Below are 27,708 nucleotides of genomic sequence, written 5' to 3' on the forward strand. Positions count from 1 at the left end.
TGCTCAGTACATCCTGGTAGTTTCTCAGCACCTCAGAATTAGGGCAGATTTTGTATATTTGTTTCAGACTTGATTCTGCCATAATAAATTAAATGAATCATCTCAACTTATGCAGAATTTCCTTGAAATCAAGAGGACTAATTACACAAAAATCACTCACAATTGGAGGAGTTGCAGTGAGGCCACATGCACTTAAGCCAATTGAAAAAGCTCTTTCCAGAACGCACATTGCATATGTATGAATAAGCTAATTGCTGACAGGAAGGCACTACTGGTGTTTAAATGTGATGCCTCAGAAGCAACATTTGGCTCAAGGAATTTCTTCATTTGAGGAGCTTGGAAGGGATATCAGTGAAAAACAATTAAATATATTTCTTATAATCCTTCATAAGCATTTGCTATGAGCAGCCATCAGGGGTGAGATAATGCAAAAGGCAGTTAGGTCAGTACTTCACTGTCATAGATTCCATCACAACTGTATTGCAGTTTGAAAAGATTTCTACACCATAAACTTTGACACTTGTCATTTTCTTCCTGCCACAGTGGACCAGTAAGATATGACTGCTGAGGATCTTTATGTTGACGAAGTAGACAGTGCAGATATTATGAGATTGGTACATGCCATTTAGCAGTCTAGTTTCCCTATGCTTTTTAGATTTATAGAAATACTTTAATGTTTTGTACTAAGAGGTAAAAAACCATTTCTTATCCAAAATATTCAACTATGGTTAGTCCACTTTAATTATTGTATATAAAAGTGTTTTATTCTTTTCTTCAAATCAGACTGGCAGAGATCATTTAGAGCATTCATCTAGAATGGTCTCAATAAAAACTAATCAAAAGCTCCTGTGAGTTTGAGCATGGGATCTGGTAAACTCAGTAACAAATAAAACATAATTCTAAACATTCACGTTCACACACAAAAAAAAAAATTACAAAATCTGAACAATAAGTTAATAAAGTAAAATAGTTATCTACTCTTCAGATATAAAATCCCAGCAACTTAATTTATATATCACTATAGCAGATATGATAAAATTATGAATAATGCTATCCACTGTCATAAGTGGTACTTCAAGATTTCCAACAGAAAACTTATATTTTAATTTTCTGTTCATAAATAGCCAAAAGTAAGAGGCAAAGCCAGCCTAATAGTAATCCAAGGTTCTGTAGGAGAAACATCAACCAGGGTCGTCGCGTCTGAATATGAGTCATTTCAGGAAGCTAAAAAAAGAATAAGACACCAGAATGAGAGCCAGATACATTCATCTGTGGGAAAAAAAGTTATGGGAAAACAAGGCAAACTTCATTTAAAAAAACAAAAACTTTTCAAAATGCTGAGCTTCTGAATGTAGTTATTAATGTGTAGCATTTTCTGTACATTGTAACAAAGCTGATCTTTACAGTGAAATATTTAAATTAACCAAATATATGGGCATTAACCAAATACCCATTTTGGTTCTTTTACTAGCACTGACAAGAATTATAAATGAGATTCTGAAATTTGTTAGCTTCTCAATAGTTTGTAGCAATTTCATATAGCTATCTGCAAGGAAATGCTTATTTAGTAAGATTAGTTATTCCCTTTTGTGGGAATAAATTAGTTGGAGTATTTTTTGTTTGAGTTCTAAATATAGGGTCAATCATGCTCTTTCTGAAATAACTGGCAACACTCCTATTTACTTGGGCTTTAGTAAATGCACAAGAGGAAAAGAGGATTTTTTAAATATGCTTGAACAAAATGTGTTTAATATTTTTCTCTGTGAGTTTTAAATCATATAATCCTACTAAAAACTACTTCACTCTAAAAACCTTCCACTCTACATGGTCTCTTTTATCAAAGTTTTAAACTAAATGTACGTCTAAACAGAGCCTGTGAAAATGACGTCTCAGGCTCAAATTCTCTCAATATTTTTGCTTTATGTCTTATAGACACCAGGGGAAACACTAATGACTGCTAATACTTTCACATCAACTCAGGAAATAAATATAAAGCAATGGTCTGGTGCTGACCTCTGGGTTTGGTTGGGATTCTTTGTCTGCTCCGCTCGCAGCCTGCACTTGAACAAAGCTACTGAGTTCCTCTGCTCTTTGGAACCTCTTCACAGTAGCTGTAACAGCAGCAGCCACTGGGAGACAGTGGAGTGGTGCTGACCAAGGAGGCTAGCAGGAGTGTTTGCTATGCTTATCATTCCCTCTGTTCAGAGAGGGGGTTCTCTGGGGCTGCTTCTTTTGTGCTCTTCTTTCTCTGGAAGTTGTCATGGGCCCGAAAGAAAACCGTAATGGAAAATCAGCCTCCCCTTTAAAGTTTTGTTTGAAAATAACAGGCAAATCCAAATGCCCTGGATCTTCATTACAACTAGGCAGTGGTTTAAATTATGGTACAGAAACTCATGTAGTTATACTCGATCAGTATGTAAAGATAATTGGAAACTTTTAATCCAAAGCAAGTGCAAACACTTCAAAGTTCTGGATGTAAATCAAAATCTGAACTGACATTTTGTAAATGCACAGAGCACATGGTTTTTTGTTGTGTATTTAAGTAAAAACTGTTAATTAGGACCTAAGCCTGAATTCAGAGTTCCAGTCTAGACATTTGGTCTTTCTTATTTATCCTTATAACCAGTCTATTTTGTCCTCTTCCCCAGTGCCTGAGTGAACAAGTTCTCCAACTGGAAACTTTTTCTCCTCCCACTGCAAAATCTAGTCTTTCCTCTTATTGCTGTCAGTGAAAATTTCTGAGTTATATACAGTAAGTTTCTAAGAGAGTTTTCAAAAAGAATTCTCGTCAGGTAGTGCCCTTCCCATGTCCAGTGCTGGTGTCTGCTCCCTCCATCTAACCTATGTGCATATTATCAACACACAGACCACTTCTATAACCACACCTAGTGTGACATCCCTGCTTATCTGTAAAAATAAAAGCTGATTGCTGTCACAATATCAGCAATTCTCTCTGAACAACAAAGTGTGCGGTACAGCAGAGTGAATCTCGTTTAGGAAGCATAAGCCTATTCAACCAGCAGATGCAAACTGCTTCAAAAATTGAGGGAATGTAGTACCACATCAAGGGACTACTCTATTCTCACTCCAGCTCATGTTATCATGACCACACAAAAGATAAGAAGAAATAGGAAGCAGCACGCTGAAAGGAGGTATGAGGGGCCATGTACTGGCTAAAAAGGAGTTCTACCAAACTGGGGCATATATGGCATGACTGTTGCACTGCAACAGCCAAGTAAATCACTTTAAACACTTCTCCTTTATTTTCAAAATCAAAAATAATTGTAAGGTTAGTCAGAGCAAACATCCGTTTTGCATAATTTCTTGGTGAAAAATGATGAAGGATATAAATGATTTTATCTTTTGACTTTTTTCAGTTTCTAAAATGATTAGTCTACCCTGCTTGCTAAAGGAGCTAGAATGCCATTTGTCAAAATGAAAAACCTTTAATCAACCACAGAAATAGTTTTGTGCTAACTTGACTGCATCAGCTGTTTCACAGTGCTGTTCCGTCAATAAACCTCCACTCATACCCCTCAATGTTCCTCAACGCAGAAACCAGTGAGGTTGTTCAGTTTTACTGAACTGCTGCTCTGACAAGCACATGAATATGTGAAAGCCCATAAAACAAGTACCGAAAATTACAGGCAAGCTTTGTATTCCGTTAAGTGTTTGTACACCATTGGCAGGAACACTGATGATTGCTGTTTGTAGATGAAAGTGCAGCAGAGAATAGAAGCTACTTCTGAGCAGAAAGTTGAAAAATACATAAAGAATGGCTCATTTTCTTGACATGTACTATACAAACATACAAAACTTTTCAGATCTATAGATTCCCTTAGTGCTACATGAATAATTTTTTAAAATAAAATAATCCCTGGGATATTTGACACTTCTGACAAACATAGATGAGCAAACCAAAGAGAATATACAGAGAAATAGATACAGAGATACAGAGGATATATAGAGCCTATTAATAAAAGGTGTTGAGAGAAATAAGATCCTCCCTTCTCTCTCTCTTCTTTCTCCACATCAAGACCAAGATCACAGTGACAAGCTGAGAACAAGGGAAAACATGTCCCTGTCTCTGCCTGGAACTGTATTATCTCTTGAGATTTACAGCTGGCACAGTGCTTTGAAGACTCAGGGAAAAACATGGTATTGTTCTAGAAGCTTGTGGATCCCTGATAAATGCTGATCTTACACTGATTGCAAAATACGTCTATATCATTCTTAGCCTATTAGTAAAACCATGCCTACTCAGTAGGTAGGCAGCCTCATTTCCAAATTTTGCAGTCTCAGAACAAGCTGCAGCTTGGTACACAGTGTTCTTGTCTGTTATTTACCACCTCAGTCAAGACTGTTGACACATCCACAATCCTGAGGCAGTTCCCTCTTAAGCTCTTAGGAGCACTTTATGTTCACTTTAGTTACAATAGCAAAAATAGGATAAATACTACAAAGGTCTGAGGTCAATTATTAGAAGCAGGATTTTAAATAGGTTGTAATACTGGAATCAGATTGAAAGTGTTATGCTTGAACCTGGTAACTAATATCTCAGGCATAAGGTAGGGGGTAGTAGTGAACACAACTGAGAGACAGCCAGGCTTCGGGAAAACACAGTAATAATTTAGGAAGTGACATTTTTTTTCTCCCTCTTCATCTAATCACTCAAAATATTCCGTCTCTGTTCAGGAGCTTGTAGGCAAGTTTACATCAACACATGAGAGCGAAAGACCATGTGACAAAACTGGGAAGGCAATCAAGTTCTGCACTGCTACAAGTGTAACAGTTAGCCATCTCTTCAATAAATGATGGGGCTCGAGGCATCTGCATGAGCTAGGATACTTCCACACCTTTGTACAGTCCTTAGACCTTTCTCCTACTGCATATCTTCACACTTTATTTTTCTATAGTCAGATCATTGCTATTGAACTGGGACTATGAAAAATATTGGGCAAATACAAAAAAGTTGAGGGAATGTGATGGCTTATGAACCACTTAGGAGTTCAGCCAAACCTAAGACAGAAAGGAAGAGTGCAGGATAAGCATCTTTGCATTTTAGTTCAGAAACAGCAAATTCGTATTGGAATAATGGATGAAAAATATATAAAGAAAAGGGTACAAAAAAGTAACTGGTTTCTTCAGGATTTTAAAAAAACCCTGCAGGTTCAAATGTTTAAGTTTTACTAAGTAACTAAAAATATATTGTTTACCTTTCCCCCTTTAAAAGTCCTTTATGCCTTTCTCATATATCAGCCTTCTAATGGCCTTTATTTCACCTTTTCATTACTAATGACACCTAGCATGAGAAGGACATGAAACAAAACCAGATTATTGTTCTAAGTACTGTACATGGAAAGGGCAGATGACATGCTCTTCCCAACAAGCCTATGAACTCTTTTTCTCTCCAAGTTCATCCACCTGCACTTGTCTGACACTCAGCTATGATGTGTGGCTAAGCTGAAAGGAAAATATACCCATAGACTGAAGTTCTCACCATTTCTGCTAAAGATAAATACAAGAACATTCCAGCTGTAACAGTAAAAATCCAGTTTTGAATGGATGGGTCAGTTGAGAGAGAAAGGCCAATATAAAGTCCTAAGAATGCTGTCAGTGCACTTATAAAATTCATCAGAATTGCAATCTTCGTGGGGAGCCCTGTACTTAGCAGCACAGCAAAATCTCCTGCATAGAGAAAAAGACAGAAAATTTATTATTTAGCTGATAAATGTATTTGGAAGACTCTTAGTAATAAAACATGAAGGAAAATAATTCAGACATGCACAAAGATAGTGAATGGCGTAGCGCTGCCTTTAGCTTTCTGTAGAATTAGTTATAAACTCATCTCATATGAAAAAAATACCCAAAACCTCAAAACAACAAAAAAGTAATATTTACTTTATTTGTTTAGCTGTTCCTAAAGATAGTATACAGTATACAGGAGCAGTTTTCTGTTAGTTCTCGATGTTCCATGACATTTCCAACTTGGATACAAGCAAAAGTGAAGTCACATGTTTTCCCAGAGTTTCTAAATCTTTCTCCACTGGGAACTTGCCAGTTCCAAACATGTGGGTATATTTGCAGGATGATGTTTGAGTGTTTTACAGGTGCTGCAAGTCAGAGTAACCTATGCCAGTTTGATTCCAGTTTGAGATTTCATAACAGGCCCACAGAAGAAGATTTTAAAAATTGTACTCTGTGACTGTAAAAATGCCACTGACACTTGGGCATTACTGCCCCAGAATTAAGAGGGTCTGTCTTTGGAGGTAACTGTTGAGTATTTAAATTTTCTCTGCTATGCAAACAAGAGTCACCAGTTTTACAGCAATCCCCCATCCCATCTTTTTGTTTGGGGAAGTTTTCTACATAGTGCATGAATTCTTCAGTCATTTAAGGACGGAAATGAGAATCTGCAGTTCTCATCTCAAACTTTCCAGTTTATACGTGTTCATCAACACAATGTGAGTAACAGCTTCAGCTATGCTGAAAGTTTTACCACAAGAAGTTAATTGAGGACAATATTCAATAGAACAATCTTCCTGTCCTGTCCACTGGTAAAATAGGTCATATACTTTCTTTTAGTACCTTATTATTCTTGATTAGCAGCAGGAAGGAGGGTAACCTGGGGAATATTGAAACTGCTGTATATTGAAAGTCTTGGATAGCCCATTGTTTCAGGCATGTCCATTATGCACACATGGCTCTTGCTCTCAGCTTATAATTTTTTGTCTCTGTACACATAAGAATAACAGGTCACCCTTGGCCTCATGTCCTTTACATTTGGAGAAAGTGAGATGGGATGGCATCCAATAATGAGTGCAGAAGCCTTCCCTGGGTTTTTGGAAGGGGAAAGAAAGTAGGAGTCTTGCACATTAATGTTATAGTTCATGATGTTATAAGCAAGAATTCCCACAAGTATCATACAGGAAAGAACTCTTTGGGAAACCTGGAAATACAAAGCCAATCAGGAAAAATACATATATACATATTTCTTACCCATTTCATGAGGAATTTCATGGCATAAAATAGCAACAGTCGTTGTCACACCTGTTTCTGTTGAGGATGAGAATGCTGCTCCTATCACTAGGCCATCAGCAAAATTGTGAAGACTGTCACCCACCAGAACCATTATTGCTAACAAGCTGATTTTCTTACCTCAGAAAAGATAAAAAAAGAAACAAACAAATAAAAAGCTCAGAAGTTTTAACACAAACAGATATTGCAATTTTTGTTATTTACAAATGATTTGGTTTTCTGGTGACTTTGCATGTAACATTATGATAAGTCATAATAGTCAGAGGAAAATTGTGTTTAATTTCTTTTCCCTTGTTACTGCATTTCCTTCAATATATTTAAAACTAAAAAAGTGAGTTGCAGTACCATTCAGAGATGCAAATACCAGGAAGTAATTTCCCTATTCTTACTAGGTTAACTATTAGACAAAATGTTAGGTTTGAGTCTAGTCTCCGGATACATCCTAAGGGTTTCTATTAATCATTCTTTATTTGTCAAAATTCACACAAGTTTTCCTAGATGTTATTCCTAGATGTTATTTTTCTGGAACTCACAGGATTGCACAGATATATTGAAGATGAATATTTGGTCTCAGGCAGCTGATTGTTTTAATCCTGTAGAGCTTGCTAACACTGAATAATATTTTCAGGGTCTATTTTTTACGAGACTGTATTTCAGTGAAAGATAGAGATGAAAGACAACAAACCTTAGAGTATCACTACTAGTACTGGGTTACAGCATGCTTATTTCCAAAGTTTGTTCCAATCAATTAATGGTTGTTATTCTCCTATCTGGAGCACCACTCATGGGTGCAGGTGGCTGTTTGTCTTTCCCATTCTGTTCTGTGACCTCATTTTAGCATGGAACAATATACTGGCTGTTCATGATCAGACATCTGACATGAGTGGAAAGGTGCTACTAGGGATGCAAGCACTGAAATCAAGCTAGGGAATTAGGGACAGTCTCTCTGTCCAGCCTGTAGCACAGACAGCGGGGTGGCATGCTGAATGGATTCACAGGGAGAGAGTTTATCTCTTAAGTAGCAACAAGGCTCCATATAGGTTCAATGTCTAAACTTAGCAACACATAATGGGCTTCCCTATCCTGTACTTTGTTTTATTCATTCTATCCACAAGCTCACAAGCAGGACTGCCTAATGTTTCTCAGGAAGCTCATCCAGCTTCCCTCTACATAGAATGGACAGAACATTTTGAAAAGGGCTGTTTTCATGCCTGAAGAAGCAGGGTCGTGATTTGGGCCCTAAATATGTATTTTCCTGACTTTTGATGACCCCCATAGTCATAATATGACAGACTAAGGACCTAAAGTGGAGCTGCACAAAAGTGCCTGAATATAGTTATTACCAGGTTTCACTTCAGTAATGTTTCTGAGAGATGACTATTTTATAGTGACAGGGGAGATGTTTTTCTTACAGACATTGGCTAGAAATGAAGTCTTCAGACTATTATAAAAAAAAAACACACAGCACATAAAAGCTTAACAACCGTATTCAGAAAATCCTCCCTAGTTGCCTGGGAGCTCTGCGGGTTCAGAGGAATTGGCAGGCTTGTTAGATTTTCCTGCCAGCTTACAGAGCCGGACGTGGATGTCCCCAGCTTGTACAGTTCTTTCTAAACACTATGGGCAGTTTATTATCAATAGCACAGAGCATGAATTACACAGAAATAATAGATTATTGCACTACATTAAGTTTGTGATTTGTAATAAGCACTAGTAAGGATGAAATTGTGGCCTGCCCTGAGATCTTATTAATCTGTTTTGTTCAAGTATCTTATTGTTGAAGAAGATATACCATGATTACTGGAACTCACTCCAGCATGTTGTGTGTAACGTAACATAGGGATCAGGTTAACATTATGGCGCAATTGCAAATGTAAGCTTTGTGAACTTACTTGACAGAAAGTTAAGAAGATGTATGTATAAACAAATCTGAATGTTTATCTTAATTTACTTTCAGCCTATTTTAAAGCAGCTTTGTTACTGGCAATTATCTCACTGCATTATATTCCAACAGAAACTATTAACTATAAACTTATTATCTTAAGTATTTCTACAAAGCCTCTTCTTCTTCAAAAATCTTATCTAATATTTTTTTTCTGCTTAGAGGACCAGAACTCATAGCAAATTCTGTTCCATAATTTTCATAAAAACCCCAAAACTAATGGTTGCAGGACTTCAACCATAGATTACACTTTTAAAGTTTTGAAAAAGAGTTTAAAGCAAACATTTATCCATAAATAGATCTTTTTCCAATGTTTCAATGGCTCACACTGAAAAAATATTTCTAGTAAATGTAAAGTGTCACTGAGTATACCAAATATAAAATGCTACTGTTTGGTCTTTTCAGATATTGACAGAATAATTGTGGATAAAAGAGAAGGGGGCCTGTGAGACATCTTTTGCTTCAGAAAGCTTCTTGCTTTCTGAGTCACTCACTGGTTGTCTAAGGTGACTGACTCCTTTTTCAGTCCTACTTGACATACATTTACAGTGAAGCCTCCCAGTGGACGAAATGCCAGGCTTCTGCCGTAAAGCTGCAGATTCCATTCAGTTTTGGGGAAAAAGCACCTAAAAGTTTATCTCAGTACCAAGGTACCCAGGTATGTTTATGCACTGAGCCATTTAAAAGAACTCTAACAATACAAACTTTTCACAGAATCACAGAATATGCTGAGTTGGGAGGGACTCACAAGGATTTTTGTGTCCCACTCCTGCCCCTGCACAAGACCATTCCCAAGGGACACATCATGTGCCTGAGAGCATTGTCCAAACGCTTCCTGGACTCTGTCAGGTTTGATGCTGTGATCACCTCTATGGGGAGCCTGTTCCAGTGCCCAGTCATCCTCTGGGTGAAGAACCTTTATCTAATATCCAACCTAAACCTCCCCTGACACAACTTCAGGCCATTCAGGTCTTATTACTGCTCACCAAAGAGAAGAGATCAGTGTCTTATTGTAGCATTAAACCTGCATTATATGGGAAAATTGTGGTTTAAACAGGTTTTAAAATGGCTTTTGGTGGTGTCTTTGCAAACACATGCTTCTTCTTCCCACAACCCCCTTTGTTATCCATGCAGGAATGTCCTGGGAAGGTGTCCTGAGGTGTTTCCCATTTGGCCTTTGTTAAGGCCTTCCTGTGATTGGGTGTTCCTGTAAGCCCCTTGAGACTTCTAATTGGTTACTCTGTGAATCCTCCTAAACCCTATAAATGTAACATCCCCAACAATAAACACTCTCTTGCCTCCTCTCCACGCCCGGTGTCCTGTGACCTGTCTCCCTGCAGGCCATGGGGCCACGTGCGGGGGGGGGGGAGGGGGGAGTACCTTTCCCCTCCAGGCTCAGGGCCTGAAAAAAGCCCTGGGATACCCCTGGAGTTTCCCTTTCCCCGTCCCTCAAAGCATCGCAATGGTTCTTCAGATGGAAATGGAACTAGAACTGGGCCGGCCCCACGCCGTGGATGGGGAAAGGAATCCAGATCTTATGAAATTATGTATTCACAAAAAAAAAAAACCTAAACAAACAAAAAACAAACCCAAACAAAACAAACCCCAAACCTCAAAATAACCCCTCCTTTCCTACTAAGATTTCACTTACTGATTTCTAATATGGAGGTAAGACTGAGGTATCAGGATAAAATGATACCAAACAAAGAAGATTATTGAGAAACTATCACAAAATTAGTTACTTAGAACAAATAACATTGAGATCACTACAAATTAGTGCGTACTTAGCACACGATGATTGAACTGAATGGAAATATCTAGAGATGAACTACGAAGTCACACTCAAACTGGCACTGGATTGTGTACTACTGGAGACTCGAGACTGAAGAAATGAAAATCCAGATTTCTAATGCCTCAGAAATGGAAATTAAGTCCACAAGAACAGAAGAGAACATTAAAAACCCAGAAGATAATGACATCATTAAATAAATCACACTAATGATCTGAGATCTGAGATCACAAAATTAAAGGGAGTTGATTATAGTAAATAAACTGATTTCAAATAAAATATTATTCCCTCAGGTGAATGACTGCAATTCTACTGAATTTACCAAGGTCACAAGGTACAGTCAAAAGCAGAATTATACTCTATTTTCCTATTTTTTTTTTATTAAGGAGCAACAAACACAGAAGACAGGAATTATCTAAAATTGTCTGAAGAAAACAGATTATACCAAAACTGAGAGCCATCAGGATCCTGTAATTTCACACCTGTAATAAATCATTACTGGTTCAAAAAGGCTATTGCTTTACTGTGTAAGAGAAGAAGGAAGCAGAATTATATTAGTATAGTAAGCCAACAAAACAGGCATTCCACCACCTTCAGAAATAAAAGCCTGAGCTAAGTTTATAATTAAAAAAACCTGTTTTGTATTAATTTTGAATGTTTCCCTTTAAGAAAAGGCTTTAGAAAAATAGATTGCAACAGTGAGACAACAAACACTAAAGTAAGGACAGTATAAGACTAACGAACTTCACAATTACAGGGCTGGCAGATGAGAAGGTCTTTAAGTAGAGATTAAATTATGTAGTCAGGTGCCATCAGATGTGGTGACGTAGCACATAGCAAGCACAGAGCTAAGCCAGCTTCAGACTTTCAATTCCATCTTAGGTCTGAAGGATTTTCCTGTTACTTGTCTAGTCTTTTTATTGATACTAACTTTTTTTGGTGATTGCCTTGCTCTCCGGAGGAACTTCAGCAGATTCAGAATCTTCTGGGCTTCTCTAGTTAAAAGTAAAGATAATGGATCAGTGTTAAGGGGCTCTTCCGATTGCTGCTATAAATACTGGAAAATGTCAACTAAATTCAAGCTATTTGAATAAAAGATAGTCAATTGTTATTTGTACAGATATCATTAGAATAATTTATTGACCACTGACAGTGTGATTGGTACTGCAGAAACACATGAGAAAGAAATCTCCCTTGCCCAGAAAAGGTGACAGTCTAATTCAGGTAGGAAGATATACAAGCACTGTTGTTGACCAAGAAAACCATATTTCTGCTTGAATACCTAAAAATCTGAGCCAAATGTAAGACTAAAAAAGGAGTTATAATTCAAATTACACGTTTTGATTTTGTCATGACTAGAACTGTAGTTTCCTGATGGAGAAGGTGTCCATAGGATTTCCAAGGAATAATAGGTAGAATCTCTTTGGCATTCACGCTCCTCACAGTTACTCTGTGAAAACACAAGACTAAGAGAGATGATCATAGATAGGTTTCACCCCCTTTCAAAATACAGGGGGTTTTCTTCAGTGTGGTGCAGCCTCCAGTGCCCTGACTCGGTTTTTGTCTGGGGCTTTGTCTTAGCACTAGACATCACTGATTGGGCATAGCAGCACATGAGTAGACTTCATTACAAGGAGTGAAATTTACCCCTATTTCAAGTGAAGAAAGAGGCAGTATCTTCATCCTTATCCTAGAGAGTTAATTTGATGCATCTGCCCCAACATTTAATTAACAGATATTGCAACTGTGGGGAGAGAAGGGAGAACATGAGCAATCTCTCACTCTCTCTACCTCCCTGGGGCTTTGTTTTCTGACTAGAGAAATTATTAGAAATTCATGTGAGGGAGAGATAAGTCAAAAAACTTGTTTGCTTGAAACTAGAAAAACTGAATTTATCATTGCTATTTTTTTTCCCAAAAAAGTGGGAAAACCTATTATGATAGCCAGTGAAGAGTCAACAACAGCACAAGAGTTTGGTGTTAGGACAGCAGCTACCACTCCAAAAACTGTAGCAGGGATGTATGTTGAGTAGAAAATGGAATATATTAATTGGCTGGCATTAGCTTGCTTGTGATGTGGGATATGTGCTGTAGAAGCATGAGGAGAGAAGGAGAAAGAATGTTTTTTAAATTCTGCATTTTAAAGGAAAAATAAATGTCTTTAATTCCTGTGATTGCAGCCAGTCATATGAATTCCAATAATTGTTCCACTTCTCCTATAATATTTATTCACATGCCACTTCTTTGAACTCTGAGTCAAAACTGCAAGACTAATCACTGACCTGAAGGATTTATAAGTTTTTCTTAGTCAACCAGTGTTTCTTTTAGTATTACTCACATGATTCTGAAAAATTGGCTGCTCTTGTACAAACCAGTTAAGCCAGGATAATTCATGTGATCTATATAGAACTTTGGGGGGATCTTGCAGCTGAGTGGAATGACATGATCATTCATTATCATAAACAGGAAGCTATGACGTGGCTCACAAACTAGTAAACATGTTTCACTCATCTGTTTGCTCTGTTTTCAATTGAGCGTTTCCCAATTGTGTTTTAAAGATTAGCAGTGACTCATGAGGCTCTTGCCCATCACAACTAAATTAGTAAAATGGAGTTCACATTATGGATCTCTGGAGAAACTGATTTAAATAACCTATGTACATAGGTACTGCATATAAACTGAGGAGACTTGTTGGAAAAAAAAAGAAAAAACAGGTTAAGAGTTATGAGTCAATGTAGTTTGCAAGGATTTATCTGTCTGGATACTATCTACAGGCCAATATAAAACCGTGTAACTTTTTATAGGTAAGCACCATTCCCATATATCCAGCTTGCTTATGCTACCCTTAAAATCTGTGGAAAAATGCTCAAGAACAGTCCAAGATTTAATCTGTTTATTAATTATACACTGAACTCTCACTGCAGAAAATCATGAAGTTTTTCCTCTGGAGAATCTGCCTTTACATATAATCAATTTTTTAAAAGAAGGAAAGAGGAAAATCTTCAAGAATTTTATTAACAAAATGTAGTGTAGGAGGTGAATTGTTATATCAATCTGAGATACACTGAAGAAAAGTTATTGTAAAATATCTGCACTTGAAATCTCTGTAAAAGCTCATTACAAACTTCAAAATCTAGAGATTCCTAATAATCATGTCATGTAATAACACCAAATCAATAGAAACTGAAAAATATTACTGATTTATTACATTAATTTGGTTCATTTTTTTTGAGGAATAGAGAAAGAAGAACAAAAAATCAGGGAAGTATGTCATATTGGTAACCTACCAACTGTATGGTTGAAGTAGATTTGCCTCTGCCTGAATGTTCATTTAATTCAGATTCCACTGGAAGATCATGGGAATGTCCCCAGTGCCCATTAACTAAAGAAAGGCCCTGCTGAATGAAGATGCTTTGCAATTAGTTCTGAAACCCATGAACACAGGTGCAGTATTTCTCAGCCTTTTGTGAAAATTTAACATTTTTAAGAATCAATTTTTTCAAAATGAAATCTATTTTAAAAGACTGTTGGCTAGCATCACTTGTTTCCTAATGCCTATTTTCTTAAAAACCCCTGAAAAGTGAATCAGATAAATCAGTGACAACCATATTAGTGTGATAAACCTTAATTTGTTTTAAAAATCAAATTAAAATTTGAAGCCGAGATGGATATAAAAACTAACTCTGAGAATTAATCTAGTTCTCAGTAGAAAAAGTTAAAAAAATTGTGGGATAGTGATAAAGCCCTTCTCCCAAATAAGTAACAAAAAGGACTCCTTTTTACCAAAAAAATAAAATATCACTGGCATCAAAATATTCTCATTCTATTAATCTCACACAATATTCTTATGGGTGACAATGATAGTGGGAATAGGGACTCATTGCTGCATATCTAAATCAGGCCATTCTTTGTACACCCTGCAAAACAGAACAAGCAAAGGTTTAGCCTTCTTAAGCAACACTAAGATTGTGTCTCATGCTGAGAAACCTAATGAGCCATCACATTTTGTGTTACATTATATCCTTGTGCATAATCATATTTTTAGGCTCCATCCACACTGAAATAAAGTAATAGCATTACTATAAACATGTCAGTGAGCAATGAGATAATATTAATATAAGAGGTTGGGCCCTACTGACTGCAACACACATATTAGATTTTCAAATCATTGAGATCAAAGACAGTTTGGAAATTTTAAGATTTTCAAGATCATTCTTGAAAATATCTTATGCTTACATCTATGTCTTTCTCCTTTTCAAACAGGGCCTACAGTAAACAACTGCCATTGCTATTTCACATGGATACATGCTTTTCACCTGCTCCAACGTGAGTCATAAATGCATGCTTATGGAACATATTCGATCAACTGTTCCCTTCTTAAGTTATAAATATATTGAACACATTCATGTAGCATGCACAATCCACAGAGCAAAGCAAAATAGAAATTGAAGGTCAATCTGGTAGGAGCACTTAGGAAAGCAATTATCAATGCTTCATTTAACTCACACAAATTATAATTATTTTCCACAATCATTTTAACACTTTGTACACTGTAAAATCTCAAAAGAGATTTTTAAAGGATAAATTGTAGAAAGCTTTACCTGTTCACGTGGTGTTACCAAAAGAAAGAAACACTTTTCTATCAGAAAAAAACCATGAATTCCTCCAATTATTCCCAAAAGTTTCCAAATATATTCTTTTCCCTCATAGAAATGTTCTATGTCTTGTGCTTCATGTTTATGTAAACCAAGAGTCTGAAATAAAAGAGATAGAGTTAAAAAAAATAAAATGGCAATGTTTTAATTTTTACTAGAGCAAGCCACAATGTGTTAATTCAATTTATTCTCGAAAATTCTCTTCCCTCAGTTCTTTCAGATTTAAATTGTGTTTTGAGCTAATCCTCTGAATAATAGATAATGAAATTAATTATTAGTAGACTCTGCTATACTTAATCTCTCAGTGATGGAAATAACATTATGTTTTATGAAATTGCCCTTTATGTATGTGTGTGTGTGTGTGTATATATATATACCTCATTTGGAGTACATTGTCTATAAAGTCTATAAAAAATAACTTGCATCATCTTAATATGTAAGTTTCATATTGAAAACAGACAAGGAGCTACTGGAGAGGGTCGAGCAGAGGGCCACAAAGATGATAAGGGATCAGGAGCACCTCTCTTATGAGGTGAGACTGGGGGAGCTGGGCCTCTGTAATCTAGAGAAGGATTTAGATCTCTTAGATCTAGATCTAAGAGAGGATCTCCTCAATACATACAAATATCTCAAAGGCTGGCGCCAAGACACAGTGCCAGATTCTTTTCAGTGGTGCCCAGCAACAGGACAAGGAGTAATGGCCATAAACTAAAACACAAGAAGCTCCACATCAACACAAGTAAGAACTCCTTTACACTGAGGTGGCAAAGCACTGGAACAGGCTGCCTGGAGAGGTCGTGGAGTCTCCCTCTCTGGAGACATTCAAAACCCACTTGGATGCGATCCTGTGTCATCTGCTCTAGGTGACCCTGCCTCGGCAGGAGGTTGGACTAGGTGATCTACAGAGGTCCCTTCCAACCCTAACTATTCTGTGATTCTATGAAAACAATACATAATTTATTAATGCATAACTAATGCATAAATCCATTTCTACCGGTGGGTGTACTTCCATTTTTTCCCCAGTGGCACAGCACGGCAGCCCTCCCTTTGCTCTGAAAGTGAGGTCTTTAAAGGCTCTGGATACATCACTTAAAACTGGTGAAAGAGAATACTTTCACACTCTGAAGGTGTTTCCGAAATAAATGCATTTCTGTCATGTTCGCTGAGAACTGCCTTCCTTAAATCATTCTCCCAGTTTTGCTTCCAGAGATGATGCATTGAGTACAAAGAATATTTTGACCAGAATCTCAAGTGAAGCTGTGAAGTTCTCTTTCTGCAACCACTAGAATTCTACTCATAACATGTGTCATATCAGAGGAGACTCAGTCAAAAGTAAATGAATACACAATGGAAAATTTGGTTCTGTTTTGCATGCTATCCTGTTCTTAAAATTTATTCTATGAATTTAGGACAACATCATAGCACCAATTTTATTACACTTATAGGCTGACAGCTCTTGGTTCTCTGGAAAAACATGTGGAGGGGACTGTGGATGCCTCATACAACCCTTGAAAAATTTCTCTTGAGACCTGTTACAGAATATGCCTCATGAAAGAAATTAATACACATCTAGAAACTTGTCTTGCACAGGACTTGTGGGGTTTCTGAAAAGTTTGTTTTGAAAACAGGAGCCTTATTTTCTTTGAATTCATCATTCATAGATTTCAGCTTCTTACTACTTGTAACGTCTCTCTGAACTACAGAGTGCAAATGTAACTGGAGTGCTGGGTAGATTTAATGGGAAGTTTATTTATAAACAGATGAGCATTATCCAGGTTTAAATAAAACTTTTCTGTGTGTACATGCACACACGCATATGTGTCAACATTTTAAAAGCACTGAAGTGTCTATGACTTACCTGAGGAATAAGATGTAGCAATGCATCTCCAGAAAGGGTTCCAACAGCCAAACCGACAAACAGCTGTAAAACGAGTGTATAGATTTCTTGACAGGAGTTAAATAAAATGAGAGTTGTACCAAACATAGATCCAATAGTAATAAGTAAAACAGCAACAGTGCTGTAACCATATTCTGTAGGGGAAAACAAATAAAACAAAACAAGGGCGACTTTAATCATCCAGTATTTGTATTTGTGTTTGAGTATTTGTTTTGCATTTGTAATTGGTTTTGAGGGTGTGTTTTGACACCTCTATGCACAAGCACACAGGAGAAGTGATTCATTGTTCCACTGTCTAATTTCAGCTGGGATTGAGTTAATTTTCCTAGAAACTGGTAGAGTGCAGTGTTGTAGATTCAGTACAAGAATAATGTTGATAACACATTCATGTTTTGGTTGTTGCTAAGTAGTGCTTACCTCAAGTCAAGGACTTTTCAGTGTCTCATGCTCTGCCAGTGAGGAGGGGCAGAAGAAGCTGGGGGGAGCACAACCAGGACAGATGACATGAACTGGCCAAAGGGTTATTCCATACCACAGAATGTCGTGCCCAGTATATAAACTGGGGGAGTTGGCTGGGAGGGGATGATTGCTGCTCATGGATGGGCTGGGCATCAATCAGCAGATGGTGAACAATTGTGTTGTGTGTCACTTGTTTCTCTTGGGTTTTATCACTCTCTATTTTTTTGTAAACAAACCAAGCTGTAAAACCTCAGATGGATGTAGGGATCTAATTTAGGTTCTAAGCATAAACATTTTGGTCCAAATTACATTTACAAATCTGCTGTGGACATATATCCCTTCAGTTACCACATCAGGACTACCAACTTATTTTTCTGAGGTTACTGGGATTTTTTTGAAGGTTACTCATAATTCTTCAGTTACACACCACTCACATTTCCAACCTTTTGCACAACATAAATCCTGATTAATCTGTATGAAATCTTATGATGGAGGTAAAACAGTGAAGAGAAACACACATAAAGGAACTAATGCCAAAATATTCAAAACTGTCACTTAATGTTTCACACTTTAAAAGCACTGCAAGTGCTCAGCACCTCATAAAATCAGACAGTAAATTTCACAGACTGCAAATCCAAATACAGGGTATAGTACACATTTATGGAAGGTCAGGCCTTGGTGACTTAGTCAAAACAGCACAGCCTGTCAGTAAAATAGAACTGAGAATAAAATTAATGAGCCCGTGCTCAGGTCACTAGGTCACACATAGGTCAAACATGGAGTTCTTTATCTGTATCAAGACAGCAGAAATGTTCCTGTGGTCATGAAAACCTTCCTTTGTCAAAAAGCAGAGGAAAAGGGCTGCAGTAAAGGCTCTTATTAATTCCATTATGCACTTGAATAGTTCAGTTTTTCTCATCTCTCACATTTATGAGATCACTAAAATATCATTGATTAGGCTGATGGCTTTAAACTTGGAAGGATCCTACTTTCAAGGTGAATTTTTCATCAACCTTGCATTTGACATGATTAAATTCCTTTCTTTTCTTTCTTTTTCTCTTGATTCCCGATCTCAAAAAGGGTCATATCTCTGTAGCATGGAAAAGATCAAAGCAGTAAAGACTGCAAAGTGTTCAGGTAATGAGAAGAGAGAATTCATTAGAAAGGACTGCTGCCTGTTTAAGACCCATAATGATTTTTCCTATTCTGTATGTTTTTTTCTCCTATAACCATTATTGGAATATCCATGACAGTCCTTCCATGGTTTTTTAATTTATATGCTGTTCCATAAGGATCGTTGGCCAACAGGCCATGGAGAAAGTTTAATAGCTCCTAAAAGATGTAGGTATTAAAACATAGATTTGTAGGCTAAAAAGTGCTGCTCTAGATGCAGGTGATTATGGTTAGATGCCCTTTCCTTTTTGTTCATTCCTGACTACCAAAATTAATGTCCCCTCTAATACACCAGCACACCTTGGTTTGTAACCACTTCCCAGATATTGCTGGTTTAAAGTAAAAAAAAAAACAACCAAATAACAACACATTAAGAAGCTTTTAAGTCATATCAGATTTAGATTTTTTTTTATAAGATAGAGTGAGGGTTGATTACAGGAGAAGTGGAATCAACGGAAGAGATGGGGCAGAAATCACTGGAAGTTGTGACGTGAGGGCTACAACTGTGACTGGAAACAATCTGATTATACTCTAACTCAGTTCTTATTCCAGCTCTATTACACAAGTCCTGCTGCCCTGTTACTGCTCTTCTGGATATTTTCCTCCCCACAGTAACATTCTCAAAGCTTCTCTGCTGTAAACTACGTGAAAAACCAGTAACATTCATGCAGAACTTATCTATATTGAGGATTTGCCACATCATGGTATAAAATGCCAGGCAATGTAACCTTGAGGCTATACATGTAAGCAATGCAATGATTCCAATATAAATCTGGTAAAAAATTCACAAAACAAGTCCTTACTGCCCAGCAACCCACAGATGAGGGCCTGTTATGGCCCACCTGCTGCCAACATCAAGTAGTCCCCAAATGGAGAGAATAAAGCTTAAAACCTTACATAATGAAATAGAATTCCATCTAATATAAAATTAAGACAGTTGAATCCCCGTACTTTTCAATATAGTACTACTATCTGAGATGTATGCTATGAAGTTATAAAGTGCATAAATTACAGAGTGCATAAATCTCCTCATGTTTTGGTTTATTAATGAATGAAATGTCTCCAGAAGTTGTCCCTGCACCTCTTTATCCAAATTTAAGCAATACTTTTTTAACAATAACATAACTCACTTTCCACAGTTGTTGGTGGAAGTCTTGTCTGCTTGAAGTCAGGAAGCTGACATGAACAACTTAAAAGTTGCTGAATGATAGCTGGACTGATTTGCTTGAAGTGGTCCTTGGAAATGGAGGAAGAACCATTTTTCAAAAATATCTTCACAAGTTCATTGGCAGAGAAACAAACCTTTGTAGAAGAGTATACAGAGTTACTGAACATGTTGCATGTACCTGCATTTAATGTTGAGGTTAAATATGGAATCTTAGAGGAACACAGGGTGGTACAACCTAGAAAAAACTTGGGGTTTATATACTCTTTTTTTATTAAATTAGTTTAATTACTTCAATTAATTCCATTTTTTTTTCAATTAAATTTGATGCTACTATATATTTCAGAAAGACCGGAGTCTTTGGAATGAAGCAGGACAATTTCTATGGAAGCTGGTTAATATCATAAGGATCTGATAAAATAATATCTCTCAACATTTTATTGTCATATGTGCTAAGAAAAATATTTTACAGAATATCACAGAATATGCTGAGTTGGAAGGGACCCACAAGGATCATTAAGTCCAATCCTTAGCCCTGTACAGGACCATCCCCAAGAGTCACACCATGTGCCTGAGAGTATCATTCAAACACCTCTTGAACTCTGCCAGGCTTGATGCTGTGACCACTTCCCTGGGCAGCCTGTTCCAGTGCCCAACCACCCTCTTTTTAATGTTAACACAAATCATAGTCTTAGTCATTAATGTAAAACTTCATTGTTTGCAATAATAGTGCTATTAATATAAGATACTACATCAAAAGCAATACTTAGATTTGTTCTTGTGCTGGATCTTCAGTAAGATGTGGAAATACATTGGAGGTTTTTAATTCTTTAAATAATGGCATGTCACTTTAAGGTCAGCAAACTAGATGTTATATAGTCTAAATCTGGTCTAAAAATTGTTTAATAATTGTATTATTAGAGGTACTTCAAAATTCAAGCTGCTTTTTGTTCTTGTTTGGAATATCTCTTTGTCAAAAGAAGGATCTTTTTCTTAGGAACCTTTATATTTCGACAAATTTTCATGAAGAATTGCTTTTCCACCTCCAGGATAAAACTTCTAGTAAAAACATGACCAGTTAGCACTAGAACACACTTCTAGTGGAAATTTCTGTAAACGCTTTTAGAGGAGTCCAGGTCAAATATGTTATCTTACTTAAAGGAATAATCTTCATTTCTCAATCTCATCTGATGAGTTGTGATTCAATTTAGAAAAATATATTTTTCTTTCATTTAAATTGGTCTACATCTGAGAATCAAGGGATTACTAAATACTTTTTTTCTAATCACTGAAGCTTAAGCTTCTTTTGAAATAAAATTGCTATTTAAATTAATTTTAAAAAAAAGTTGTTAAATATAGTTACTTTTAAATAACCCAGTTAAAACCCAACACCTTCCTTCCTTTGTTTATCCATTAGTGAAGTAAAATATGCCTTAAAGTTCACTAAGAAGCTGAATTAATCGAGCACTGATAAATTTATTCTGAAAACCACATTAAAGTCTTCAAGATAACGGATGATTTTGTCACCTGGACCTACTGTGTTCTGCCTTCAAGCCAAAGGAGAGCATGAAGACAATGAAGGAGCTACCATATTGGAAAAGACCTTAATTTTGCCTATTCTAGGCAGAAGTTTTGATGCTAGAAGTAGGGAACATCAACATCTGGTATCAAGTTGGTGGTTATCAAGTTGTTGGTTGATTATGAGCATCATTGCTGACCAGTCACAATAGGAATAATATTATTTAACACCTTCACTAACAAGTTGAGTGATGGAGCAGAGTGCACCAGATAGCACCGACAACTGAAATCCAACTGGACAACTAATTGTATGCTGACTGGCATGGCTACTGTTTAGAGGTTTCTTGACAAGCCAAAGAAATGGGCTGACAAGACCTTCATGAAGATCAGCCAAGACAAATTTACGGTGCTTCAAACAGAATAACCCCATGCGTCAATGAAGGCTGGGGAAAACTGACCAGAAGGAAGGTAGGTTTATAGAAAAAGCCCTTGGGGTGGGTTCTGACAGATGGCTTGAACATGAGCCACCAGTGTGCCCTGGTGGCAATGACCACTAACTGGACACTGGGCTGCATGAATTGTCCCTGGGGGACACTTGTGACCACTTGTGACCAGCTGCCAACTGGATGCAGCACCGTTCACTATCACTTGCAAGCCCCAGCCTTTTAAGCTTTCTAACATAGAGAGGCAGAGCACTAAGTCTCCGTTAGTAAAGCAACTATGTGTGTACTCCTGGAGGATGGTACTGAAGAAACAAGTAAATAAACTTTGCATATTTTCATGTGAAAAACTGAATGGATGGATGATTTTGGTTTGCAAAATTCATGTTTGTTTAATGAGAAATAGTAAAGGAATACAGATATTGTGACACGGTTTAATGGAATTTAAGATCATTTGTCTTATTAGATCACCTGCTACTTTCTTGTATTATACACATTTTTTAAATGTAGAGACAATGATGACTTAAAAAGAAAGCAATGACATTTTTCCTGCGATAATGTTTCAAATAATGATTCCTATCTAAAAATTAGATTACAGATCTTAATGTAGTTAGCAAACACAAGCCATAAACAAGCAAATTCCTTGTATGTAGCAGAATCTGTCACTAACAGAGCACAACCACTATGATAAGTGCAGAAAACATGGGACAAAATTAGCAACACAACAGTGAAACGTAAAGAGTTTTAATGAAATATGTCAAGGAAAACAGACATAGTTAGAAAGAAGAGGAATGGAAAAAAACCCCAGAGAATCTAGGAATTAATATAGAAGAGTAATTATCTTCTCTCCAGTTGTTTCTTAGTGATTTTTTTTTCATATATACAGAATACTTGGCTCTCAGCTGACTGCTCAGATAACTCCCCTAGATACTTATCTTTTGAGCTACAGTCAGTATCAGAAGTTCAAGAAATCAAAAACTGAGGTTCATAAATTCTTCTATTGTAATTTTTCTTCTTTTACAGTGTCACAACTGATTTCTGTCCTTCCTAGTTTAAAATTCATATGAAACATATTTAAAATGACCTCAATTTAAAGTTATTTTGAGACACCATTAAAAGCCTCATCATGATGATCAGCATGATTCTTTTTTGTGGGCAGCAGGAAATAAAGAAATCTATTGATAGAGTATGCATTTCACATTCCATAAAATGACACAGATAAATATCTATCTGAATGGCATTTAACCAGATGCAATTTGTCTCAGTTCCACATCATACAATGACCACACAGCAAAAGTCAATTGCACATCACTCATTCTCCTAAATGGAGAATGAACATTGTCATTGAGTTAATGTAAATTGCAAAAAATTGAAATTAATAGAAATGTGTCCTTTGAAGTATGTATTTCAAATGTATACATAAAAATATACACAATTTATTTTTAAATTCTTAGGATAAGGATATATTCACCTGCACTGAGCCTTCAAAGTCCTCAAAGAGGATACTGGGTAGTAGCTAGGACTCTGTCTTACAGACTCTCTACTTTCTAAAGAAACCTTCTGGAGTCCATAGACGGGTATTAAAAGAGTTTGGAAATGCCCAATCTTCAGTTTACAGAAGGCTTTTAAAAGCAACTTTCATAGAAATAATTTACTTTTTTTTCCTTAGTACAAAACAACCCTTCTTTCTACCAGGTCATTTAAGGGGGCCTAGAAGCTCTATGACATAAGAACACAAGAAATCTCTAATAATTGTGTGAAAACATTGAAGTCATGTTACTACAGTCATCTGTAACTATTCTGTTAGCCCTTCCCAGCGACATTAATCACATGGTAAACATCCATAAAGTTCTTTCCCCAATTAATATTTAAACAAATATAACTATATAAAAATATATTTCCATCAGTATCAACATGACTTTTTGAAACGAATACATTTTACCTCAGAAGTTATGTACTGTTTGCAAAACCATTTGAACTTTTGTCACTGAAATTCTGTGACCAATACCATAATAACAGAAAAACAAATTAACCTGGTCCCAATCTGTGTTCCTTTCACGATCTTCAAAATAGCCTTTCAGAGAATCTCCTTTTGTATGGTTTCCTTTGAATGGACTATTTTTTCTTCCAGTATCTCTGATTGCCGTACCGTAACGTCTTCTTTTGTGACTGTGGAATTGTCCATTTACAGTGCAGGTCTTTTTGGCTGTAAGCACATTTAGTAGTTGTTCTAGTTCTAGTAATTCATTAGAAAACAGATACGTTACCATGGGAAAACACACATTTAAAAGACAAAACCAAAAATAATTATTAAAATTTTGTTAGATACAACATTAATTCTATTCCTCATTTTAATACTCTTTTCTCAGTTTGGTACTGGAGGCTTAACAACTCTAGAAGTTGAAGACACCTAGATACTCAGCCTTTCTTGTTTTACATGCCCCACTCAGATGTTTTGCCTATGACTGTCTCAGAAGAAAACAGATGGGACTGAAAGACAATTCATCTTTCATTTAATCATCAATCACTTAGAAAGTTATCTAGTTATGGCTAAAGAACTTCACTGTTCTTAAAATTTTCCTGTGTAAATGGAACTCCACACTAAGTCATCATGGCCAGGTATTCAGAACAGAAGACAGATCCTTTATAGGGTGTCCTGAAATCAATCTTCAGGACACTGTGCTGCTCTTGTATTTCAGAGGTGGAACACAGGACAGCAGATTTTCACTCTTCTTTGGTTAATCAAGAAGCATGCCTGCTCATAGCACTGAAATAGGAAGGAGGGAGTCAAGATCCCTAATCCAAACCTGAGATAATGCAGGGATGTACTCCATGACATAGCTTGAATGCAAGGGGTGCTTCTGGTGATGAAATTCTTGGTTATTTGAGGGGGCATACCTTATCTTATCTTACTTATCACCTCCCTTACTCCCTCATTTTCAAATGAAACCATAGTGATAGTTTCTGTAAATCTTAGTTTGTCCATTAGAAACGAAAGCAGTCCACAAACTGATTTCAAAGGAGGTTAGGTCAGTGAGAATAAGAAAGTTTCTGTGTGATAATCCTTTAATGTTGCTAATCAGAAAATATAAATGGTATACTCTTAACAACAAATCTTACAAAAAGGCTTCTGATAAGATGTTTGACTACTTTTTTTGGCTACTTAAGCAAACGGATCTGTATATCTACACTGAGGTGTGAGTTACTAAAACATCTAATCTGGCTACCGTACAAGAATTATCCCATCTATCCCTAAAAGAGTTCTGCAATGTATGAAGATTTGCATAAAGAATCAATGTAAATGAAACCCCAGTGAACTCTACCCTCACAGCTAGATTGCCACCCTCAGAGCTCTCTTGGGTAGATCAGACGATGCTGTGCAATTCAGTTATAAAGTAATGTTGAATAGAATGTAATAATCTCAGTAGCAATTTGCTTTATACCTCTCTGAGAATTATCAAAATAAGGAGTTTCTTTTCCAACCTTGTTTTTAAATTTAGAAGAGACTACTTAACAACTTTAAAATGAGGACCTAAAATGAAGTGCAAAAAAGTCATTTAGGCATTTAAAGATAGTTTACACAAAATGTGTGTTACAAAAGGCAACTAGAGATTAATAAATAGCTTACCTGTCACTTGGAGCTCAGTGGTACTGTTTAGAGAACTGAAGATATATTTTATAAAGAATTCTGGGGAAGGTAAACTTGCTTTCCCCATGCAGACTCCCTGGAGAGCCAGAGTAATGATTAAAGCAGCCAGGCGTGGAAGAGTGTTTTCATCGGCACCATCTCTGTCCGTTATATCAGCACTTTTCTCCAGAGTGCTCACATCAACACACTGAAATCAGGAGAAAACAGCATGAAGACAGCCCTGGTCACCTTCATTTAAATAATCAGAGTGACAAGAGGAGAAACTGGGGAGAACATTTTCACAGAGAGCCAGAGTAGAAAAAATTAAGATTGAAGCTGTAATTGACAACAGGACAGTGAAGCAAAGGGCATTTTCATGAAAACAGACATAGAATTAAAAATCCTGAACTTTTATTCTGTGTCTAGTGGGTAAGAAGTACAGTCCTTCATTCAGGTTATTTGTGGTTAGTGTTATTTTCGCTTATTTTCATGCCATTTCTATTATTCCAGTGTCCTCAATTGCATCTGCATCTACTTCCAGAAAGTGGTAGAAAAGGGAGGAATTTTCATTAAGGCACAGGCAATTGACTTAAATAATATAGACCTTAATTCTTCACCTTAAACTAAAATGAGTATTCTCTAAATGTTTTTAGTTCCCTATATATTAAGTGGAAACAATATTTTGTTATGGAGTAGTTATCTGGGGACAATATGGAAAGATATAATTTTGCAAATAAAGAGTGACTTGTCTGGTGGGTGACCAAAAAGGAACAGTAGTCAGTGGTGTACAACCACGCGTGTGGATGTCTGCAGGTCTGTCTCCATTACCTGGAAACTTATCCCTGTTTTCTTCCATTTTTGCCTTTCTTGTTTGTTTCCACTTCACATGTTGGGGTTTGAAAGAATACAAAAACAATACAACAAAGGCAAAAAATATTTCTTTCTAACTCATATTAACTAAACTAAAAAGACAACTAGATGAGCAAGTATAGCAGTCGTTTATTTTATTCATACTCATCTCTCTGTCTGTAGGCCATAAACACTGCAGAGAGGATGTTGGCTGGCATTTCTTTTCCTGTTTATTCATTACACATCAAAATTTCCCCAACCCAACATTTAATCCCTCATTTCAAACAAGATATTAGGTGTTATGAATGAGAAGAGGATATTTTCTGTGAAACCAAAACACATAGTCACTAAAAATTATTTTCTTCTGTTACTATCCTGCATCATTGGTCCTTTTTCATAACTCAGGTGTTGTGATTCTAAGTATTCTGCTATTATGGTTTGAGTACCTTTCATAAAAAAACCCTCTTTTCCCTCAGGTCAGTGAGTGGTGAAGTTTCAGTTACTGGACAGGCTTGACAACTGATTATACTGCCAGCATAAGCAAACAGAATCCACAGTAAAGCACTTTCTGGGTTGTTATTCTATCTTGACATTCCAAATACACACTGATGCCTGTTTAGAGTTGCTCAGATACCATTGGAGTTCTTGGAAATCAGCACGTTCACCAAGACTCAAAAACAAAAGTACTGATCAATGAATAATTTATGATGGGAAATGTTTACATAAGGAAGACAGAAAGAGGAACTGGAGGCCCTCGATATTCTGGACACAGCCAGCACTCCTACCCATCTTCTGCTTGTGCAGAAAACTCTACTACAGTATAATGTAAGTTAAAATCTAATTATATGAAAAAGAAAAGGACAAATTCAAGCTTTGTAGTATACGAAATTTAACTTAACATTATGAACAGATCTAAGGGGCTACAAACAGGAGGTCAATCTGCACTTCAGGAGTTATCTTAACAGACAAAAAGCTATTTTATTGCCCATGACAAGGAAAACATTTTTTCTTAGATTTTGAACTATAAAATATTATTCTATTATTTTAGAGGTAAGGAATAATACTTGAGGTAAGGAATAATAAACAGCAATGAGAAAATTCACTGCATGTTTCCTGACTCTAGTAAGGATGATCTTAGCTGAAAATACTCAGTATT

General features: G+C 36.5%; 1 protein-coding gene across 7 annotated transcripts in view; it reads right to left on the minus strand.

Annotated features, from left to right (window-relative positions):
- Positions 1 to 255: 255 nt before the first annotated feature.
- The window catches only part of SLC39A12 (solute carrier family 39 member 12), a 33,995-nt gene continuing 6,542 nt past the window's right edge, over positions 256 to 27,708 (minus strand). For 4 of the 7 annotated variants that reach the window (XM_027658806.1, XM_027658811.1, XM_027658809.1 and 1 more), the window contains exons 4-13: positions 25,704 to 25,911; positions 24,109 to 24,311; positions 20,083 to 20,254; positions 17,282 to 17,454; positions 15,370 to 15,522; positions 14,056 to 14,166; positions 11,701 to 11,764; positions 7,000 to 7,158; positions 5,501 to 5,688; positions 256 to 1,224 (exon numbers count right to left, since the gene is read on the minus strand). In XM_027658806.1, coding sequence (XP_027514607.1) covers positions 1,096 to 1,224; positions 5,501 to 5,688; positions 7,000 to 7,158; positions 11,701 to 11,764; positions 14,056 to 14,166; positions 15,370 to 15,522; positions 17,282 to 17,454; positions 20,083 to 20,254; positions 24,109 to 24,311; positions 25,704 to 25,911 — 1,560 coding nt within the window. In that variant the 3' untranslated portion in view covers positions 256 to 1,095. Of the gene's footprint in view, positions 1,225 to 5,500; positions 5,689 to 6,999; positions 7,159 to 11,696; positions 11,765 to 14,055; positions 14,167 to 15,369; positions 15,523 to 17,281; positions 17,455 to 20,082; positions 20,255 to 24,108; positions 24,312 to 25,703; positions 25,912 to 27,708 lie in introns of those variants that run through there. The other 3 variants (XM_027658807.1, XM_027658808.1, XM_027658812.1) reach the window with 3 other exon arrangements.

Source organism: Corapipo altera, unplaced genomic scaffold, assembly GCF_003945725.1.
Source record: "Corapipo altera isolate COAL_440 unplaced genomic scaffold, ASM394572v1 63, whole genome shotgun sequence".
In the NCBI taxonomy this organism is placed as follows: Eukaryota; Metazoa; Chordata; class Aves; order Passeriformes; family Pipridae; genus Corapipo; species Corapipo altera.